Below are 18,285 nucleotides of genomic sequence, written 5' to 3'. Positions count from 1 at the left end.
TGAGCGTCGACGTCAAAGTCCGAGTAAACATATATTAATAACAGACTTAAAATGTGGAAAATGTGTTAAAATGATATTATAATGTGTAAATATGAGTAAAATAACACTATAATGTATGTTGAGTAATTTATACTGATTGACCTATTAATCAAACCTTTGTGCAAAACCCTTTGTCCTCAAACCAAATTTTTCTTATATGATAGAAAATTTTTATCCATTAAATCTGAAGTTCATTAAATCAAAAGTCTAATCTATTTAAAAGTTACCATAAGTTTGAGAATGAAAGCATATTTATTTTTGTAAAATAACTAATTTACAAATATCAAACTAAACACTACTTAATAATTACCTTGTGCAAGTCTAACCATACTTTCAAGTAATCTAATTGTAGTTCTAGCAGCATTACGGTTTTCTGTATTACGCTGACATTGATAATATTTCTGAAGTATTCTATTAGAAAATAATAAACTTTAATTGCTTGATTTTAGAAATTAAAAACTGAAATTTCAATCTAACAGCATTTTTAACAGCATTATAAGTAAACTATTTCTATTTAAAATTATTTTTAAAAAATAAAAATTTTAAGTATCTTGATTTTCTTATTTAACCAAATAAAAATACTGTAATAAAAGAAAATATATCCTCCTAAGACACTTACTCTAAGATATATTATGACATTATGGAACCTTTGAAATAAGTCTAACGAAACAACCAATGTTTTTAGCTCATTCCAGATATAAACTATCTTAAAGAAATTCTATGTATTTAGATATAAAAAATTAAAAAATAATAATTTTATGTATAACTCAATAAAAATTATTTAAATTTTAAGCTTTATTGTTATACAAGCAATTAATGTCACAATATTACTACATATCATTTCAACTCTAACAAATAAACAAAGGAAGAAAACTACAATAAAACATTGCCAAATTTCGTAATGAGGACACCATTATATTATATTTTGTCTTAATGTACCTCTTCAGAAACAAGTTTAATTTGGATAATTTATAATTTATTTATTTATTTATTATTATTATTTTTTTTTAGTTTTCACAACTTTGGCTGAAATTTTTATGAAATTTTCACAAACATAGTAATACATATCAGAAAGTGTTTTTCTATTTTTTCATACATTTAGAAGTATTCTGTCATTGGGCTGCAAGTTTAAAAAATTGTAGACCTATAAATTCCCACCATTGTCCATCTGTCTGTCCTCTCTTAATCTCGAGAATGGAGTTAGATAGATGAAATCCAGAACATATATGGAAAGCTAAGGGGCAGGAGGCCTCAATTAACTATATACAAATTTCCAATGCAAACCAGAAGTCATGTTATTTCAATTCAAAAATTTTCCCCTGAAAGGAGTTAGATAGATGACCAGCATGACTATTCTAACAGGAAAAAGGGGCAAGACACTGCTACTTTGAAGGTGGAGAGCATATTTTAAATTAAATAAATTAACAATATGATTAAAATTGCAACCCAGATTATGACACTGTCACAATAAATAATTGCTCGTTTAATAAAAGTTAAAAAAATTTATGTATAATTATAAAACAAATTATTTTGTGAAATTTGACGAAAATGATTTAAATATTTATATAATTTTTAAATTAAATGAAAACTATATAATGGATGACATCAGAGATTTTTCGCTGACTGAAAAATGTAGACACCTGCAAGACTGCCAAAAACAGAAAAATTATTTTTATTATTTTTTTTTTTATCAATAAAGTCAAACCTCAGGTTACAAACACCCTTGTTTACAAACAAAATTTTGGATGCCATATTTGCTCTGGTTGCCATATGATAACTCGATTTTTGAACAAGCTATTTGACAGAGCCAGCCACTGATGGTCAACTTCATACACTTCCTATGTTAAAGAAAGTTGACAATCTGACCAATCAATGACAGGACTACTAATTTAGAAGTTAGTGGCGCAGAGATCATCTTGCATCATTAGATGTCGTGACATGAACCATCAATGTTATTACTACTTCTGTTTTTCAATATGCGTTGCAATTGAATTTAAATCAAATTAATTAATAAAAACCATGTTAATTGACATTTGCATAATATAAATGGCATCCATGAATTTGTGTTTAAAGGTGCTTAATTGAAATTAAATAACAAAAATATATTATAATATTAATATTTATTAATACTAGATAGCAAGTTAATTAAAACTAAAAATAATAATTAAAACTTTGGCCTTTACACCAAAACTGAAACTAAAATTAAAAATAAAATTAATTAATAATTTAAATTTAAATGAAAATTTAAATCAAAGCAATTGAAACATAATATTTTGCAAATTGTGAATAAAGTACTTATTATCTCTCTTGATTGATTTGGTTATATTTCATCCAGGCAGTCAGAGTTGAGTCTTCATTTATAGCACTTTGTAATTTGTAAAGAAAGAGTTAGTGAAAGTTTTGGTTGGTGGCAACAGAACATTTTGCTTTTAATATATATACAGTATATATATATATATATTAGGGTGTCTCTTATATGGAAAAAAAATTTTTTTTGAATTTTTAAACACATACCCTTTAANCACATATATATATATATATATATATATAGCTGTTTATATATATACGAGATCAGAACATATATATAGATTTAAAAATTATATGATGTATATGAAATTTCCTATATAATTTTTAAATTTCATATATACTTGGAACTTCATACAACTGACATTTGATTCCAAAACTTTATGAGCTGTAGCTAAACTGGATGATAGTTTGAAAATGATTCTTATATATTAAAAAATTTTGGTTGCCTTAAAATAGCTATACTTTTACTTTATTTTCTTACAATCTTTATTTAACATATTTTGGAAATTTAAATATTTCTTATATGTTTAGTATTAGATAATAATTAAGTTTAAATGTTTAAATTAATTTTTAATTATTTTTTATAAATTATAAATAAATTATTTTTGTTAAATATATTTTATATTGAGTAATTTTTTATATTTATGTTTGTAATACATTTATTGTCATAAAAATTAGTACACCAAGGAGTTGTGAGAATTGAAGAAAATTGTACATATGTGTAACGGTGATTACAAAATGAAAGCAAAAGGATCATTTGTTACAGGAAAAACTACAAATGAAAAGAGGTTCTAGTACCCTGTTTTACCATCTCTAGTGTGATTACATGATATAATATGGACAGGTACGGAGGCACATAGGTGCTGTATGGTGTCTTGTGGCATTTCAGTCCACAGTTGCTGCAAGCAGTCTTCTAGTTCAGCAACTTCTAGGCTGTTCGACTTGGCATCCCAGGTGATTCCAGACATGTTTGATTGGTAACAAATGAAGGGATCTGTCTGGCCAGGGAAGTGTGACTATGTGGCAGAGGCAGTCCTCACCCTTGCTGTGTGGAGTTGAGCAGTTTCCTGTTGGAAAATGGCTGTTGGGAGCCCTGCCATGAGATGCAACACATGTGGCTGCAGGATATCACTAACATACTGTTGGGCTGTCATGGTTTCTTGGATCACTATTAGAGGACTGGCTGTCATATCTGATGGAACCCTAGACATCACATCCAGCTGCAAGGGCATTGTGCTTGCTCCAAAGTGTAGGCAGGGTTGAGACATTTACCATGGGTCTTCCAGACACAAACACTGCTGTCATCAGTGCCCAAACTGAATCTGGATTTGCAGACGATCTGGTTCCATTCCATTGCAGTCCAGTCCCATTGGGAGTGACGCTGCTTCAAACAGAAACAATGGTGGGTGGCTGTCAATGGCAACACATGTAATGGTTGCTGTGATACCAAATGTTTCTCATCCAGGCACTTCAAAATGGTATGGACAGACACAGGTGCCTATAATAATGGTACCGCCTGTGTCTGTATGGCAGACAACAATATGATCAGCTCTGTGTGTGTTTGTTGGAGGACCAGGCAATCCTCTCTCTGAGTCTGCTGAGGTCATGCTGTGCACTGTGTGTGTGAGCTCTCTTGTCCACTGGTCCCAACATCTCTCAGTGTTGTCAAAATGGCCTAGGTGGCATGCTATTTGGCAAGATGACCATTTGGCTTCTCTCAACTTGATGATCTTTCCTTTCTCAAGCTTATTTAGTTGTTTATATGGTCTTTGATTGTGAAGTAAAAGCATCTCTAGTGATACAACATCCCTCTGAAACAGGTAAACTGCAGATAAGATGCCTTTGTATGCTTTTTTTATAGGCTAAGGGGGACATCCTCTGCTGGCATTATGCAATGAGCCATTATTCTATAACTCTAATCATTTCCATGTCTGCTTGAAATTTATCTGCATGCCAAGTTTTGTAGTGATATGACAACTCTTTTGTGTGCTAATGTTTCTGGCAATGAGTGTATAAAAATAAGTTTTTAGACTTATTTATCTAAATAATGAATTTTATCATAAAATATTTGAAATTTGAAGATATTTATTACCATCTTCAAATATTTTTAAAATACTTTATATATTTAACATATTTAAAATTTTTAATATGTTTTAAATACTTTAATAAATAGGATTGGGAACATTGTCAAGAAGATGACAGAATTATGATTGAAAGAATACTTATTTTAATTCGGAACATATTACACATTCCTTCAGATTCAGTCAGTGAAAAGAGAACAGATGATGATGTTAGTATTCATGATCAAATAGTTTGGTATGTTTATTTTTGTTATTAATTGTTAACAAAATGAATTAATATCTTTACTTTGCTTTAAGATATTAATTAATTATATACATAAATGGTTTTTGAATGCTGTTTGACTTAGCATGTTATTGCAAGCAAATATATAATAATAAATACAAAATAAAACCATGGGAAACATGTTGGGAAACACTGATGTACAGTATTTAGAAAAATAAAACAAATGTTTTTATTTTATTTTTCCAAATACTGTACATCAGTGTTTCCCAACATAGGGCCCATGCCCCACAGGGGGGTAATTCAAAAATGGACTCGTCCAGAGATTAAGTTAATCATATAGCTGCTGTATATATTAGAGGGGGCATAAGAATTTTAGAAAGGCTTAGGTGGGGCATAGCTCAAAAAAGGTTGGGAAACACTGCTGTACATTATTAAACAGCTATATACAGGAAGGATTTTTTTCCATTGTGTGTAGACAGTTTCTTTTTCAACCTCCGATAATCCATAAAACAAAGACAAGTGTAAATAACAAAATGAATTTATTACCAAAAGTTAGGTACAAACATGGCTACTTTTTGACATAATCACCGTGAAGATTGAGGCATTTCTCACACCTGTGGACAAGCTTTGAAATCCCCTCTTCATAGAATGTTGCCGCCAGTGACCCGAGATGGTCTTAATGATGTTGTTTTGAAGATTGTCATTAGTCTCAAACCTCTGCCCTCCTAGCCACATTTTCATTTCAGGAAAGAGATTGAAGTCTTCACACATTAAAAAGTTCAAAGCTGTGTAGAAGTCTTTACTAAATTGGGGTTATACATTAGGTGTTTAAAGGCCTATGTATAACCCCAATATACAACCTAACATTTAGCCCCAATTTAGCACTGAGAGTCTTCCACCTCTTTCCTGAACAGAAAACATGGCTAGGAGGGCAGAGGTTTGAGACTAATGACAATCTTCAAAACAACATTGTTAAGGCCATCTCAGGTCACTGGCAGCAACATTCTATGAAGGGATTTCAAAACTCATCCATAGATGTGATAAATGCCTCAATCTTCATGGTGATTATGCCAAAAAGTAACCATGTTTGTACCTAACTTTTGGTAATAAATTCATTTTGTTATTTACACTTGTTATGTCTGTTTTATGGACCATTGGAGGTTGAAAAAGAAACTGCCCTCATATATTCCAATTAACTTTTGTGACTCTTTTTTTAGAAGAAGCAATGTTACATTTTCTAATTGTTAGAACTTTTAATTTATGTTTCAAGAATTGAAACTAAGAACTAAACTTATATGCAGTTTTGAAGACATTTCTGACTACATTCCAAACATTGTGATCAAAACCATGGTTTTGATCACAATGTTTGGAATGTAGTCAGAAAAAAATCATTCCTGATGAGGCTAATTTAGTAAGAAAATCAACATCAGATGGTTCACTTTTAACTATTCTGTTGTCTTTTTTATCTACTTGATTATACATAAGACAGTCATAAATTTTAGAACAAAATAAGAGAATAAAAAATTAATGTTTGTCTTTTATATATAAAAGAAACTCTGCCATTTTTGAAGCATTATGCAACAATAAGAATTATACCAATTCACTAAAAAGAAATGGAATACATGAGATCCTTAACAAATGTAAAAGGGTTGGTATTAGTGATTGCATTATCAGTAACCAGTTTACTAGTATATCGGTAAATTAGGAAAATTATACTCAAGTAAATTTACTGGTATTTCAGTTTAAAAACCTCTTAATTAATTCAATATTTATTTTCCAAAAATTCCCATGGGAAATACCTGTGGAAACAGATTTTTTTTTGTCTCCCAAATATCATAGTGAGAAAACAGTGCAGGTGGTGATGGGTCATTCCATTTGTAATTTAAGGTTATTAAAAGGAATTTTTTAGTTTTTTTATAACTTGATTCCTTGTATTGTACTCCAAAATCAAGACCCATTTTTGGAGTATAATACAGGAAAATAACTCAGAAAAATTGAACAAATATAAGTCACACAAAATATCCAGTAATGTTAACAAAAATATAATTTTGAATAGGATTGTAGAAATAATCGAGTGCTTATCAGAAAATGAAAACGAATCATGACTTTTGGATGTCACTGAAATTAGTTCAGACTCAGATTTTAGTGAGAGGTGTTCATTGCTTACCACATCAACTTCTCACATTGATGTGAGAACAAAGTGCACAATAGAAAAGTCAAATTTAACAATGAAAGAGAAATTGGACTTATTCATTAAACATAAAATGAGCATAGACACTCATAACAGTAATATAAGTAGAGGTTGAAAAAGAAAATGCCCTCATATATTCCAATTAACTTTTGTGACTCTTTTCTTAGAAGAAGCAATCTTACATTTTCTAATTGTTAGAACTTTTAATTTATGTTTCAAGAATTGAAACTAAGAAATTGGAATATATGAGGGCAGTTTCTTACCAAAAGTGTGGTAAGTGGTAAGTTTAAAAGATATAGTTAAGAAAGAAATGAATTATTTCTTAGAGCAAAAAATACAAGGAGCATATCTTAAAAAGGTTGTCAATGCTCTAATGACAGTACGTCCAACTAGTATTGATTCCAAGAGAGCTTTTTCTAGTGCAGCTGCCATTTGTACAAAAATTAGATCTAGATTAGATGAAAAGAGCCTAAATGTATTGTTTTTTTAAGAGCCTACTTTCAAAATAAAGAAAAACATAATTAATTATCAGAATTATTTCAATGTCTGTTATGTCATAATAATTGCTATTACAAGAATGTTGTTTGTCTAAACCAGGGCTTCTTAAACTTTTTTATTCACAACCCCATTTATGATTGTGATTTTTTTGTGACTCAGAAAATATAAAATAAAGATATACACAAATTTGCAAAAACAATAATGGTGTACTACCACAGTTCACACTTGTGTTACAATGGAAAAGAGACAACTGAATACACTGAAAAGCGACAATACTACACTAGTTTACACTACAGTGTTGCTGAATCGTTGTCTCTCTGCACCAGAAGTGACACAAAGCGCAACTCACGAAACCTATGACACAAAGTGTGTCATTTTTAAACTCTCACAAATTATTTTCAATATTTTGCATTAAAATCTCATGACCCCAAGATTTTGCTAAGCAACCCCAAATGGGATAGCGACCCATAGTTTAAGAAGCCCTGGTCTAAATTGATAGAAAACTTGAAAATAAATGGTTGTCCAATAATTCTGTCAGTAATTCAGTTTCGTTTTAAATAATTTGTTAATACGAATTTACCGGTAAATTACTGATAAACTGGTAATCCCAAATATAATTACTGAATTACCGGTAATGTAATACCTGGCAAATTTGCAGTCACTAGTTGGTATAGATATGGAATATGTTGGAATTACATAGAGAAATATAATTTGTAGAGTAAATTAGAGACATTCAGACTAATAAAGATAACAGCTCAAATGCATAGGCTTTCTATGCATTTGAGCTTTATCTTTATCTTATTCTTTATAGCTATCTTGAAGAAAACAGACATTTTTATGAAATAACATCCAAATTGCCTTGATCTTAGGATAGCCATTAAACTGCTGAATTTGTTTTGATATTGGAAGAACTTTAAAGCAAGTACAGAAATTCAGACTATCTTCTTTCAACATGGGAATGGTTAATTTCTAAAAAAATTATAAATAAGTTAAACTAATTATGAACTTCTCTAAAGGTTTTAAATGTATGTATTATTATGTCATGATTATGTCATTGATTTATTTTAGTGTAACCACAGAAACAAAACTGATTATGCTTTTTTCTTAAGTAACTGGGTTTTATTTTCAAATTTGTTTCTGATTATGATTATTTAATACTTAGAAACATATAAACTGTTTTGGTAAGCTATTTTAATCCATTAAAGTGTTTTTTTAATAATTATTGCAGATTGTGATCTTATAAATTATTATAAATGTGTCATAATGATTGTCATCCAATCCAATGAGATTACAATCAAACTTTGGGTTTCAAATGCCTCTGTATGAACAATTTGGTTTACAAACAAAATTTTGAACACCATATTTGCCCTGGTTGTTGTTTGATAACTCGGTTGCTGAACAAGCTACACAGCAAGAGCTGTCCACAGATAGTCAACTTCTTATACTTCTTGTGTTAAAGAAACTCAATGGAACTACCAATTCAGAAGCTAGTGGCACTGAGATCACCTCATGTCATTAGATTGCAACACAGATCAATGATGTAGTTATTGGGCTGCAATTTCAAAAAATTGTAGACCTATAAATCCCACTGTCATCTATCCATTCGTCTATCTGTCTTCACTTAATCTCGAGAACGGAGTTAGATGAAAGACGAGACCAGATATGGAAAGCTTAGGGGCAGGAGGCCCCAGTTAATTGTATAAGAACTTCCAATGCAAACTGGAAGTCACGTTATTTCAATTAAAAAATTTTTCCCTGTAAGGTGTTAGATAGACACAGAGCCGGATTTGAGGCGATTGGAGCGATTTGTGCCAATTGGGCCCTATGCTTGAAGGGGCCCCGCAGCACATCAAAATTTATATATTCAAAAATAGTACATGTTACAAAAATAAATATCTAGGTATATTATTATTAAAAATATAACAACATATTTCAATATGTAAATTAACTGTTAATTAATTTTGTTATTTAAAGTTTGAGGGGCCACGCAAAAAAATTCAATTGGGCCTTGCACCTATTGAATCTGGTGCTGTATAGATGACCAACGCGACTCTATTGTTAAAGAAAAAGTATGATGTATGATGTACAGGGACAAGACACTAATTTGAGTTGGAGAGCATATATTTTAAATTATATTATAAATTAAATAAGTTAAAAATATAATTAAAAATTGCAGCCTGGCTTGTGACAATGTCATAATAAATAATTGCTTGTTTAAATTATATTTCAATGTGCATTCAAGTAAGATACTACTACTGATTTTTGGTACATGTTGCAATTGAATTTAAATCAAATTAATTAATAAAAACCATGTTAATTGACATTTGCATAATATAAATGGCATCCATGAATTTGTGTTTAAAGGTGCTTAATTGAAATTAAATAACAAAAATATATTATAATATTAATATTTATTAATACTAGATAGCAAGTTAATTAAAACTAAAAATAATAATTAAAACTTTGGCCTTTACACCAAAACTGAAACTAAAATTAAAAATAAAATTAATTAATAATTTAAATTTAAATGAAAATTTAAATCAAAGCAATTGAAACATAATATTTTGCAAATTGTGAATAAAGTACTTATTATCTCTCTTGATTGATTTGGTTATATTTCATCCAGGCAGTCAGAGTTGAGTCTTCATTTATAGCACTTTGTAATTTGTAAAGAAAGAGTTAGTGAAAGTTTTGGTTGGTGGCAACAGAACATTTTGCTTTTAATATATATACAGTATATATATATATATATTAGGGTGTCTCTTATATGGAAAAAAAATTTTTTTTGAATTTTTAAACACATACCCTTTAATTCTTTTCAAATTGCTAAGACTTACATATGAAATATTGATCCCCTACGACGACGATAACCCATGCTGACAAGCCTCAAAGTTTTTATAAAGTCATTTTTAGCTATCTCTTGACTACATCATTGTAATACATATATACATACATATATACATGACTAGATTATTGTAATATTAAATAATTGGGTAAATAAGGAAATCAGACAAAGAATAATATTTAAAATTTGTATGAATATAAATTATTGTGGATATTTTCTTTTCAATGTCTCCTTTTTACAGTCTGGATACAGTTTTCTGTGTTCTTGCACACAGCATAAAAGAAATTGCTTCTGTTCTTCATCTGCAGTAATTAACCCATAAAAATCTTGCACTAATTTAACAGCTCTTTCAGCTGTATCATTCACAGCCTTGAGAGAAAGAACTTTTCTTTTAGCTTGCACAAAAGAAGCATTTTCTTCCCATGAAGAAATGCTTTCCTGAAAGAAACTGCTTTCAGTTTTTAACCTAGTAAACAGATTTTTGCTCTTCCTAGACATAAAACAATCCAAGGTTTTTCCTGAAAGAAAAAGTAGGTATAGTTTAAATAAGATATAATTAAAGTATAAACAAAACATGTAGTTCTACATACCATACAAAGAGCTGGCTATTTCTTCTTTTGATGTAATAAACCTTTTCCCGAAATCGGATATACTTTCCCCTTCCAAGTTAGCTACTATTTTCATCTTGGTTGTTTCATTGACTAAATCATTTGTGAGGCCAGCCGATTAGGGGTGAGGTGTTTTCGACAGCCGAGCGGTTAATTCTGTTGTGTGGGCGCGGAATGACTCACCGAGACAGGTTTACCATATAAAACCGTTTAATAATATACATAAATCGTTCTTACAATCTAATGCGGGCAAGAGCTTATCCCACAATGGGTTTCTGTCACAGTTCCTAAAATCGGATAGTTCGAATGTTCGATTGATCACTGGGGAGCTTTCGGCACTGTGGATGCAGAGAACGAGGGCTCCGGGGCACGCACCAACACTTGTAGTGATGTCCTCGGTTGACAAGTCGCATCTCGGCGATCCTAGAGTGGACGGGTTGGCGAAACCAGTTCCTAGGTCGTCGAAAGAGCCTTCGTCGTGTCTCGGTCGGGAGCCCCAAATCCCGACAGGTGAGCACTACACACCAAAACCCAAGACTCCATAAAGTTCCCAAAAATGCAGTTTTATCAATTTTTCCACCGCAGTCGCCTCTCCATTGGTCTCTCCTCGTCACATGGTGACAATTTGAAACTCCAGGAAGGGCGTGGGAGAGGTCAACATCGCGTCAGAACACGACTCCTCTCCAACCTCATTTTCCTCGACTTTACTCTATCTATTGTTTAAAATCTTTTAACAAGACAAAAGGTTCATTGTTTAAATCTGATCTTTAAGTTCGCTCTTTTGCACTACGAAACTTGACTCATTTAAAAAGTCGTTAATGGCCTGCTTTCGGACCCCGTTTGGGTCCTCACAATTGAATAGTGATAATATGGCTATTTCCTCGAATAAGTACCACAAGTGTTGACAAAACTTGGTCAAAGCTGCCTGGGAAATTAATTTGTGAACTTTTTTGTGTTCTTTTAATGTTTTTAAAAAGCACAAATCTTGATATGGTGCCTGTACTGCCAAATCTTATCCAAGCCAGGGTTTTACGTAAACTTTTACAATAAATAAACAAACGTCTTGTAATGCTTGTTTATCCTTCGACTGCAGCAAACATACTTTCAAGGAGTAAATAGCTCTAGCCTTGTTTGATGCATTGCACCTAGAGGCTTGATTTTCGTTTTATTTTCTTTATCTCCCCCCAAAAATATTATAGATAACTTGACTAATTCATGATAATCATCTCTCACAATAGATTTTTGAAGTTCTCTCACATAAAAAGATAATAATTGATCAATTTCTACATCATTGAAATGTTATACAAAATCAATGCACATTTGTATGTTCATAGAATCAATGCAAGAGTCTTTCCAAGAGTCTTTAAATTTTTTGAATATCGGAATATTGGAGCTGTTAATAACTTGGGGGATTTTTGTTTCAAACACACTTCTTAAAACTAGCTCATATATATGATGGCAACACGTGAAGAGTAACAGTTCTCTTTCTAGCTTTTGTTCTAATAGCACACAAGCTCCATTTAAGCGACCCGTATTGGATGCTGTTGTGTCACAACACATTATTTGTACCTTGTCATTTAAATTCCAATCATAGAGCACATTTGAAACTGCTTTGGCTTGGTGTTTACCAGAAGAATGGTCTGTCCAGTATTGTTACAGCAAGCAGTTGTTCCCTCTCTCCAAATGAAATAAGAATCAGTAGGCGTTCTTTAGAACTTCTAACATTCAAGCCAGGTAACAATTTGCCATCCCAATGAATGGTGACTACTTCTGGCACATCAACCTGAAAATAGGATTATGCTCTGTTCTTCCTCACTTGTGTCCATATCCATTGAAGTGAAGATTTGTTCATTGAAAATTCATCAATACGAAGCCCTAGTGCTTCCATTATAGCATGAAGAATATAAATGGACTCTCTAATGCTCAACTGGCATCTGTCTAAAGCTGCAATTAGTTTAGGTGTAATGAAATCCTTTCTTCCTCTTTTTAGGAGTACTTCAGACTCTTTTTAGGAGTACTAGGGAACTTCAGACGACACAGTATTCAATTCCTGAAAAAAAAAGCTCATCCAGACTATTGTCAGAGATATGAGAACTGTCGTATAGTTCCTGGCGTGGTGATAAATTGTGCAATATTGAAGAAATTGATGCAGCCTTCATAGAAATATTTTTGAGCCTTTTTTTCTCTACTTCTATTTTTCTTTGCCTTGCCCTTTCTTTTTCAGCCAATTTTTTAAATACACCCGCCAAGCAGCCTGGATGCCCTGGTTATCTCTGTTTCTGTAAGAATTTTTTTCTTCCTCTATTATCATACATTCGAAGGCATTGGCATGCACGATATCAAATAAGTTATCTAATATTGTTTGGAAAGTTTTCTTGTGGCACTTATAAACATCTTGAGTTTTCTTACTGTTTTTTTGCAACTCTTTCCATATGTGATAAAGATCCACCAATTTCTTGACACAGTTAAGTATAGATTTTGTAGGTATTCTAGCTTTTTCCTAAAATATAATACACTCGTGTATTACAAGATTTGCACTTTCACTCACAGTTAATTTAACTTTGTGATTGTTAAAAACAAAACTGTGAGTACTAGCCGATTTGACAGTAATTTTGCACCCATGATTTGGTGGTTTATCTCTCTGACTAAGAAAATATGTTTTTTAGCGCTTCATAATTCCACTGACATCTTCGAAAAATAAAACTATACATGTTAATAGCCCGACAAGTTGTGTTAGAATGGCGAACAAAGCAAATACATGCCGCTTCTCTAGCGCAACATGTATGGACATGATTCGATGCAAGTCAGCACGGGTTCTAGTGACCAAAATGAGCTGAAATTTATTGTGTGAGTATTTAAGGGTAAAATAAACAAAAATTGATTATCCAAATATTGATCAACTGAAACATCAATTAATTGAAAACTTTCTAGTTGGAAAAATTAAATTTTCACTAGTGCTGTGGTGCTGCAATCTTTGGCTATGCCTTGGGCTACTCCAATGTTATTTTTGTTGGTGTACATGTTTTAGTTGGCAGCACTGGTGTGACCATGAGAGAGTACTTAAGGATGTGCCAGGATTTGAATGAATTTCAACATGGGATAGGTTAATATATTTTTTTGTACATAATCGGTTATCCGAAAAATTGATTTTTCGAACAACCCCAGTCCAATTGATTTGGATAATCGATGCTCTACTGTATAAAAAAGGACTTTAATTTGGAGGTCAGGAATGGATTAATCCATATTACATTATTTCTTATGGGAAAATTTGTTTCGGTTTGAGAATAAATTGGTTTTCAAACAACTTTTAGGAATGAATTAAGTTCGAAAACTGTGGTTTGACTGTATCATCATTTTATTATTTTCATTATTACACATTTAGAAATAAAATTAATTGTCATAAAAATATTCCAAAAAATAAAAATGAAAAATCATCTACAAATAATGAATATTTGACATGTAAATTGAATAAAAAATAAATTTAAGAATAGGAGATTAACATTTTTTTATTAAAATATAATAATTTGCCAATTTATATAATTATCAGATAGAAGGGTAATGCATGACTCTTTGGCATATAAGAAATATATTTTGGTAATTTCATATATTTAGAGTTATTATTTTAAGCATAAGTTAATTGAATTAAAATTAAATATTACTCTAGAATTTTGTATATTTTCATTTTTACAAATGCAGTTTTATTTTGACAAAATAGTAAAGTAATAGAAACAATTTATGTATTATTGTTTCATTCATTATATTAGTTTAGTCTACACAAAAACTTCATTATGAAATATTATTTTAATAAAAGATGAGAAAAAATGTTTAATTCTGGAAACGAAATTAAATTTTATTCAGAAATATTTTTATTCTTTTATAAGAATTTCATCAGCTGTGAAAATTATCAAGTACATATTCCAATTAACTTTTGTGACTCTTTTCTTAGAAGAAGCAATCTTACATTTTCTAATTGTTAGAACTTTTAATTTATGTTTCAAGAATTGAAACTAAGAAATTGGAATATATGAGGGCAGTTTCTTACCAAAAGTGTGGTAAGTGGTAAGTTTAAAAGATATAGTTAAGAAAGAAATGAATTATTTCTTAGAGCAAAAAATACAAGGAGCATATCTTAAAAAGGTTGTCAATGCTCTAATGACAGTACGTCCAACTAGTATTGATTCCAAGAGAGCTTTTTCTAGTGCAGCTGCCATTTGTACAAAAATTAGATCTAGATTAGATGAAAAGAGCCTAAATGTATTGTTTTTTTAAGAGCCTACTTTCAAAATAAAGAAAAACATAATTAATTATCAGAATTATTTCAATGTCTGTTATGTCATAATAATTGCTATTACAAGAATGTTGTTTGTCTAAACCAGGGCTTCTTAAACTTTTTTATTCACAACCCCATTTATGATTGTGATTTTTTTGTGACTCAGAAAATATAAAATAAAGATATACACAAATTTGCAAAAACAATAATGGTGTACTACCACAGTTCACACTTGTGTTACAATGGAAAAGAGACAACTGAATACACTGAAAAGCGACAATACTACACTAGTTTACACTACAGTGTTGCTGAATCGTTGTCTCTCTGCACCAGAAGTGACACAAAGCGCAACTCACGAAACCTATGACACAAAGTGTGTCATTTTTAAACTCTCACAAATTATTTTCAATATTTTGCATTAAAATCTCATGACCCCAAGATTTTGCTAAGCAACCCCAAATGGGATAGCGACCCATAGTTTAAGAAGCCCTGGTCTAAATTGATAGAAAACTTGAAAATAAATGGTTGTCCAATAATTCTGTCAGTAATTCAGTTTCGTTTTAAATAATTTGTTAATACGAATTTACCGGTAAATTACTGATAAACTGGTAATCCCAAATATAATTACTGAATTACCGGTAATGTAATACCTGGCAAATTTGCAGTCACTAGTTGGTATAGATATGGAATATGTTGGAATTACATAGAGAAATATAATTTGTAGAGTAAATTAGAGACATTCAGACTAATAAAGATAACAGCTCAAATGCATAGGCTTTCTATGCATTTGAGCTTTATCTTTATCTTATTCTTTATAGCTATCTTGAAGAAAACAGACATTTTTATGAAATAACATCCAAATTGCCTTGATCTTAGGATAGCCATTAAACTGCTGAATTTGTTTTGATATTGGAAGAACTTTAAAGCAAGTACAGAAATTCAGACTATCTTCTTTCAACATGGGAATGGTTAATTTCTAAAAAAATTATAAATAAGTTAAACTAATTATGAACTTCTCTAAAGGTTTTAAATGTATGTATTATTATGTCATGATTATGTCATTGATTTATTTTAGTGTAACCACAGAAACAAAACTGATTATGCTTTTTTCTTAAGTAACTGGGTTTTATTTTCAAATTTGTTTCTGATTATGATTATTTAATACTTAGAAACATATAAACTGTTTTGGTAAGCTATTTTAATCCATTAAAGTGTTTTTTTAATAATTATTGCAGATTGTGATCTTATAAATTATTATAAATGTGTCATAATGATTGTCATCCAATCCAATGAGATTACAATCAAACTTTGGGTTTCAAATGCCTCTGTATGAACAATTTGGTTTACAAACAAAATTTTGAACACCATATTTGCCCTGGTTGTTGTTTGATAACTCGGTTGCTGAACAAGCTACACAGCAAGAGCTGTCCACAGATAGTCAACTTCTTATACTTCTTGTGTTAAAGAAACTCAATGGAACTACCAATTCAGAAGCTAGTGGCACTGAGATCACCTCATGTCATTAGATTGCAACACAGATCAATGATGTAGTTATTGGGCTGCAATTTCAAAAAATTGTAGACCTATAAATCCCACTGTCATCTATCCATTCGTCTATCTGTCTTCACTTAATCTCGAGAACGGAGTTAGATGAAAGACGAGACCAGATATGGAAAGCTTAGGGGCAGGAGGCCCCAGTTAATTGTATAAGAACTTCCAATGCAAACTGGAAGTCACGTTATTTCAATTAAAAAATTTTTCCCTGTAAGGTGTTAGATAGACACAGAGCCGGATTTGAGGCGATTGGAGCGATTTGTGCCAATTGGGCCCTATGCTTGAAGGGGCCCCGCAGCACATCAAAATTTATATATTCAAAAATAGTACATGTTACAAAAATAAATATCTAGGTATATTATTATTANCTAACCGACGCTCCACAGTGTACCCGAGGAAGGCCTATTAAGAAGGCCAAAAACGTTTGTACTCCAGTTAATAAGGCTAGAAATTAGTGAGAAAGGTTTTGTGCTGTTAGTCTTAGAAATAGTTCTAGCTACATATGCATAGTAGTATAATATGGTAATTAAAGAGTGTTACTATTATCTACTGCTGATCAACTATTATCAGCAGTAATATTTAAAAGCAAGGTTTAACTTTTAAAGTCATCTTTAAAACTGTATATTATAATCATTTAGTTCTGTTAATTAAGCATTTAAATTTGGAATGCCTCAATAGCATAACTGATAACATGCCTACTTACATTTTTGGAATTGCAGGCTCAAGCACTGTCTAAACTAATTTCTGTTTTAGTCATTTCTGAATTATCAATGCAAGTTATTTTAAATTAATTATTTGTTAAAACTTATGAAGTAATAGTTTTTCTTGATATTTCAACTGACAAATTTTTATTATTTATTTCAGTAGTAGCATAGAAGTAGTTCAGTAAACTCAGATAATTGATTATCATTTAGCTTAATATTTAACTACTTTACATTTTTAGTTATAATTAAAATTTTTGTTTAGACACCACAGCAACTTGCATCAACAGGACAAGAACGTTTTACATTAGAAAAACAAAGAGACAACCAGTAAGTAAAGTTTTGTGTATAATAGTCTTTAATAAACAATATAAGATGACATAACAATCATAGAATTTAGCTTGCCATCATAAAACATAGCCATCAAAAGAATTTAGCTTGAAATATATTTCAAGATTTTATTTTTTTATTTACAGAAGATGAGTATAAAATCTCAAAAATGTTTTTCAGAATAAATTTTTTTGACTTTTATCATTGCTGTGTGTTTTATTATTCAAAATAGNTCTCACATTCTAAAAGATGAGGGGAAAAAATGCTTGAATCTGGAAACAATCATTTATAAGAACATCATCAGCTGTGAAAATTATCAAGTGTGTTAGAATGAATGTATTTGAAAGAGAGATGACTGTTTAAAATTTTTCAAATTTAAAATTACAAGGAAAGAATGCTTGAATCTGGAAACATTCTTTTATAAGAATTTCATCAGCTGTGAAAATTATCAAGTACCATAAAATGAATACATTTGAAAGTGAGAACATGTTTATGCTCAAGCTTTTTCAGATTTATAATTACAGGAAAATTATAGTTATACAAAAAAATTAATAAAATCAAGTAAAGTTAGAGTAAATAAAACAAGAAATAAACAAATTGAATTAAATATAATAGTGTAATGTTAAATGCAGACTCGC

General features: G+C 30.7%; 1 protein-coding gene across 7 annotated transcripts in view; it reads left to right on the top strand.

The window, feature by feature from the left end:
• Positions 1–18,285, top strand: part of LOC111642155 (protein timeless homolog) — a 127,067-nt gene that overhangs the window by 17,519 nt on the left and 91,263 nt on the right. For all 7 annotated transcript variants that reach the window (XM_023388432.1, XM_023388436.1, XM_023388433.1 and 4 more), the window contains one exon: positions 4,520–4,662. In XM_023388432.1, the coding sequence (XP_023244200.1) occupies positions 4,520–4,662 (143 nt within the window). The remainder of the gene's footprint in view (positions 1–4,519; positions 4,663–18,285) is intronic.

This window comes from Centruroides sculpturatus, unplaced genomic scaffold (genome assembly GCF_000671375.1).
Source record: "Centruroides sculpturatus isolate CEXI.00-Female unplaced genomic scaffold, Cexi_2.0 scaffold1525, whole genome shotgun sequence".
NCBI lineage: Eukaryota > Metazoa > Arthropoda > Arachnida > Scorpiones > Buthidae > Centruroides > Centruroides sculpturatus.
The sequence above is the reverse complement of the archived record's forward strand: the minus strand, read 5'-3'. Positions and strand labels throughout refer to the sequence as shown.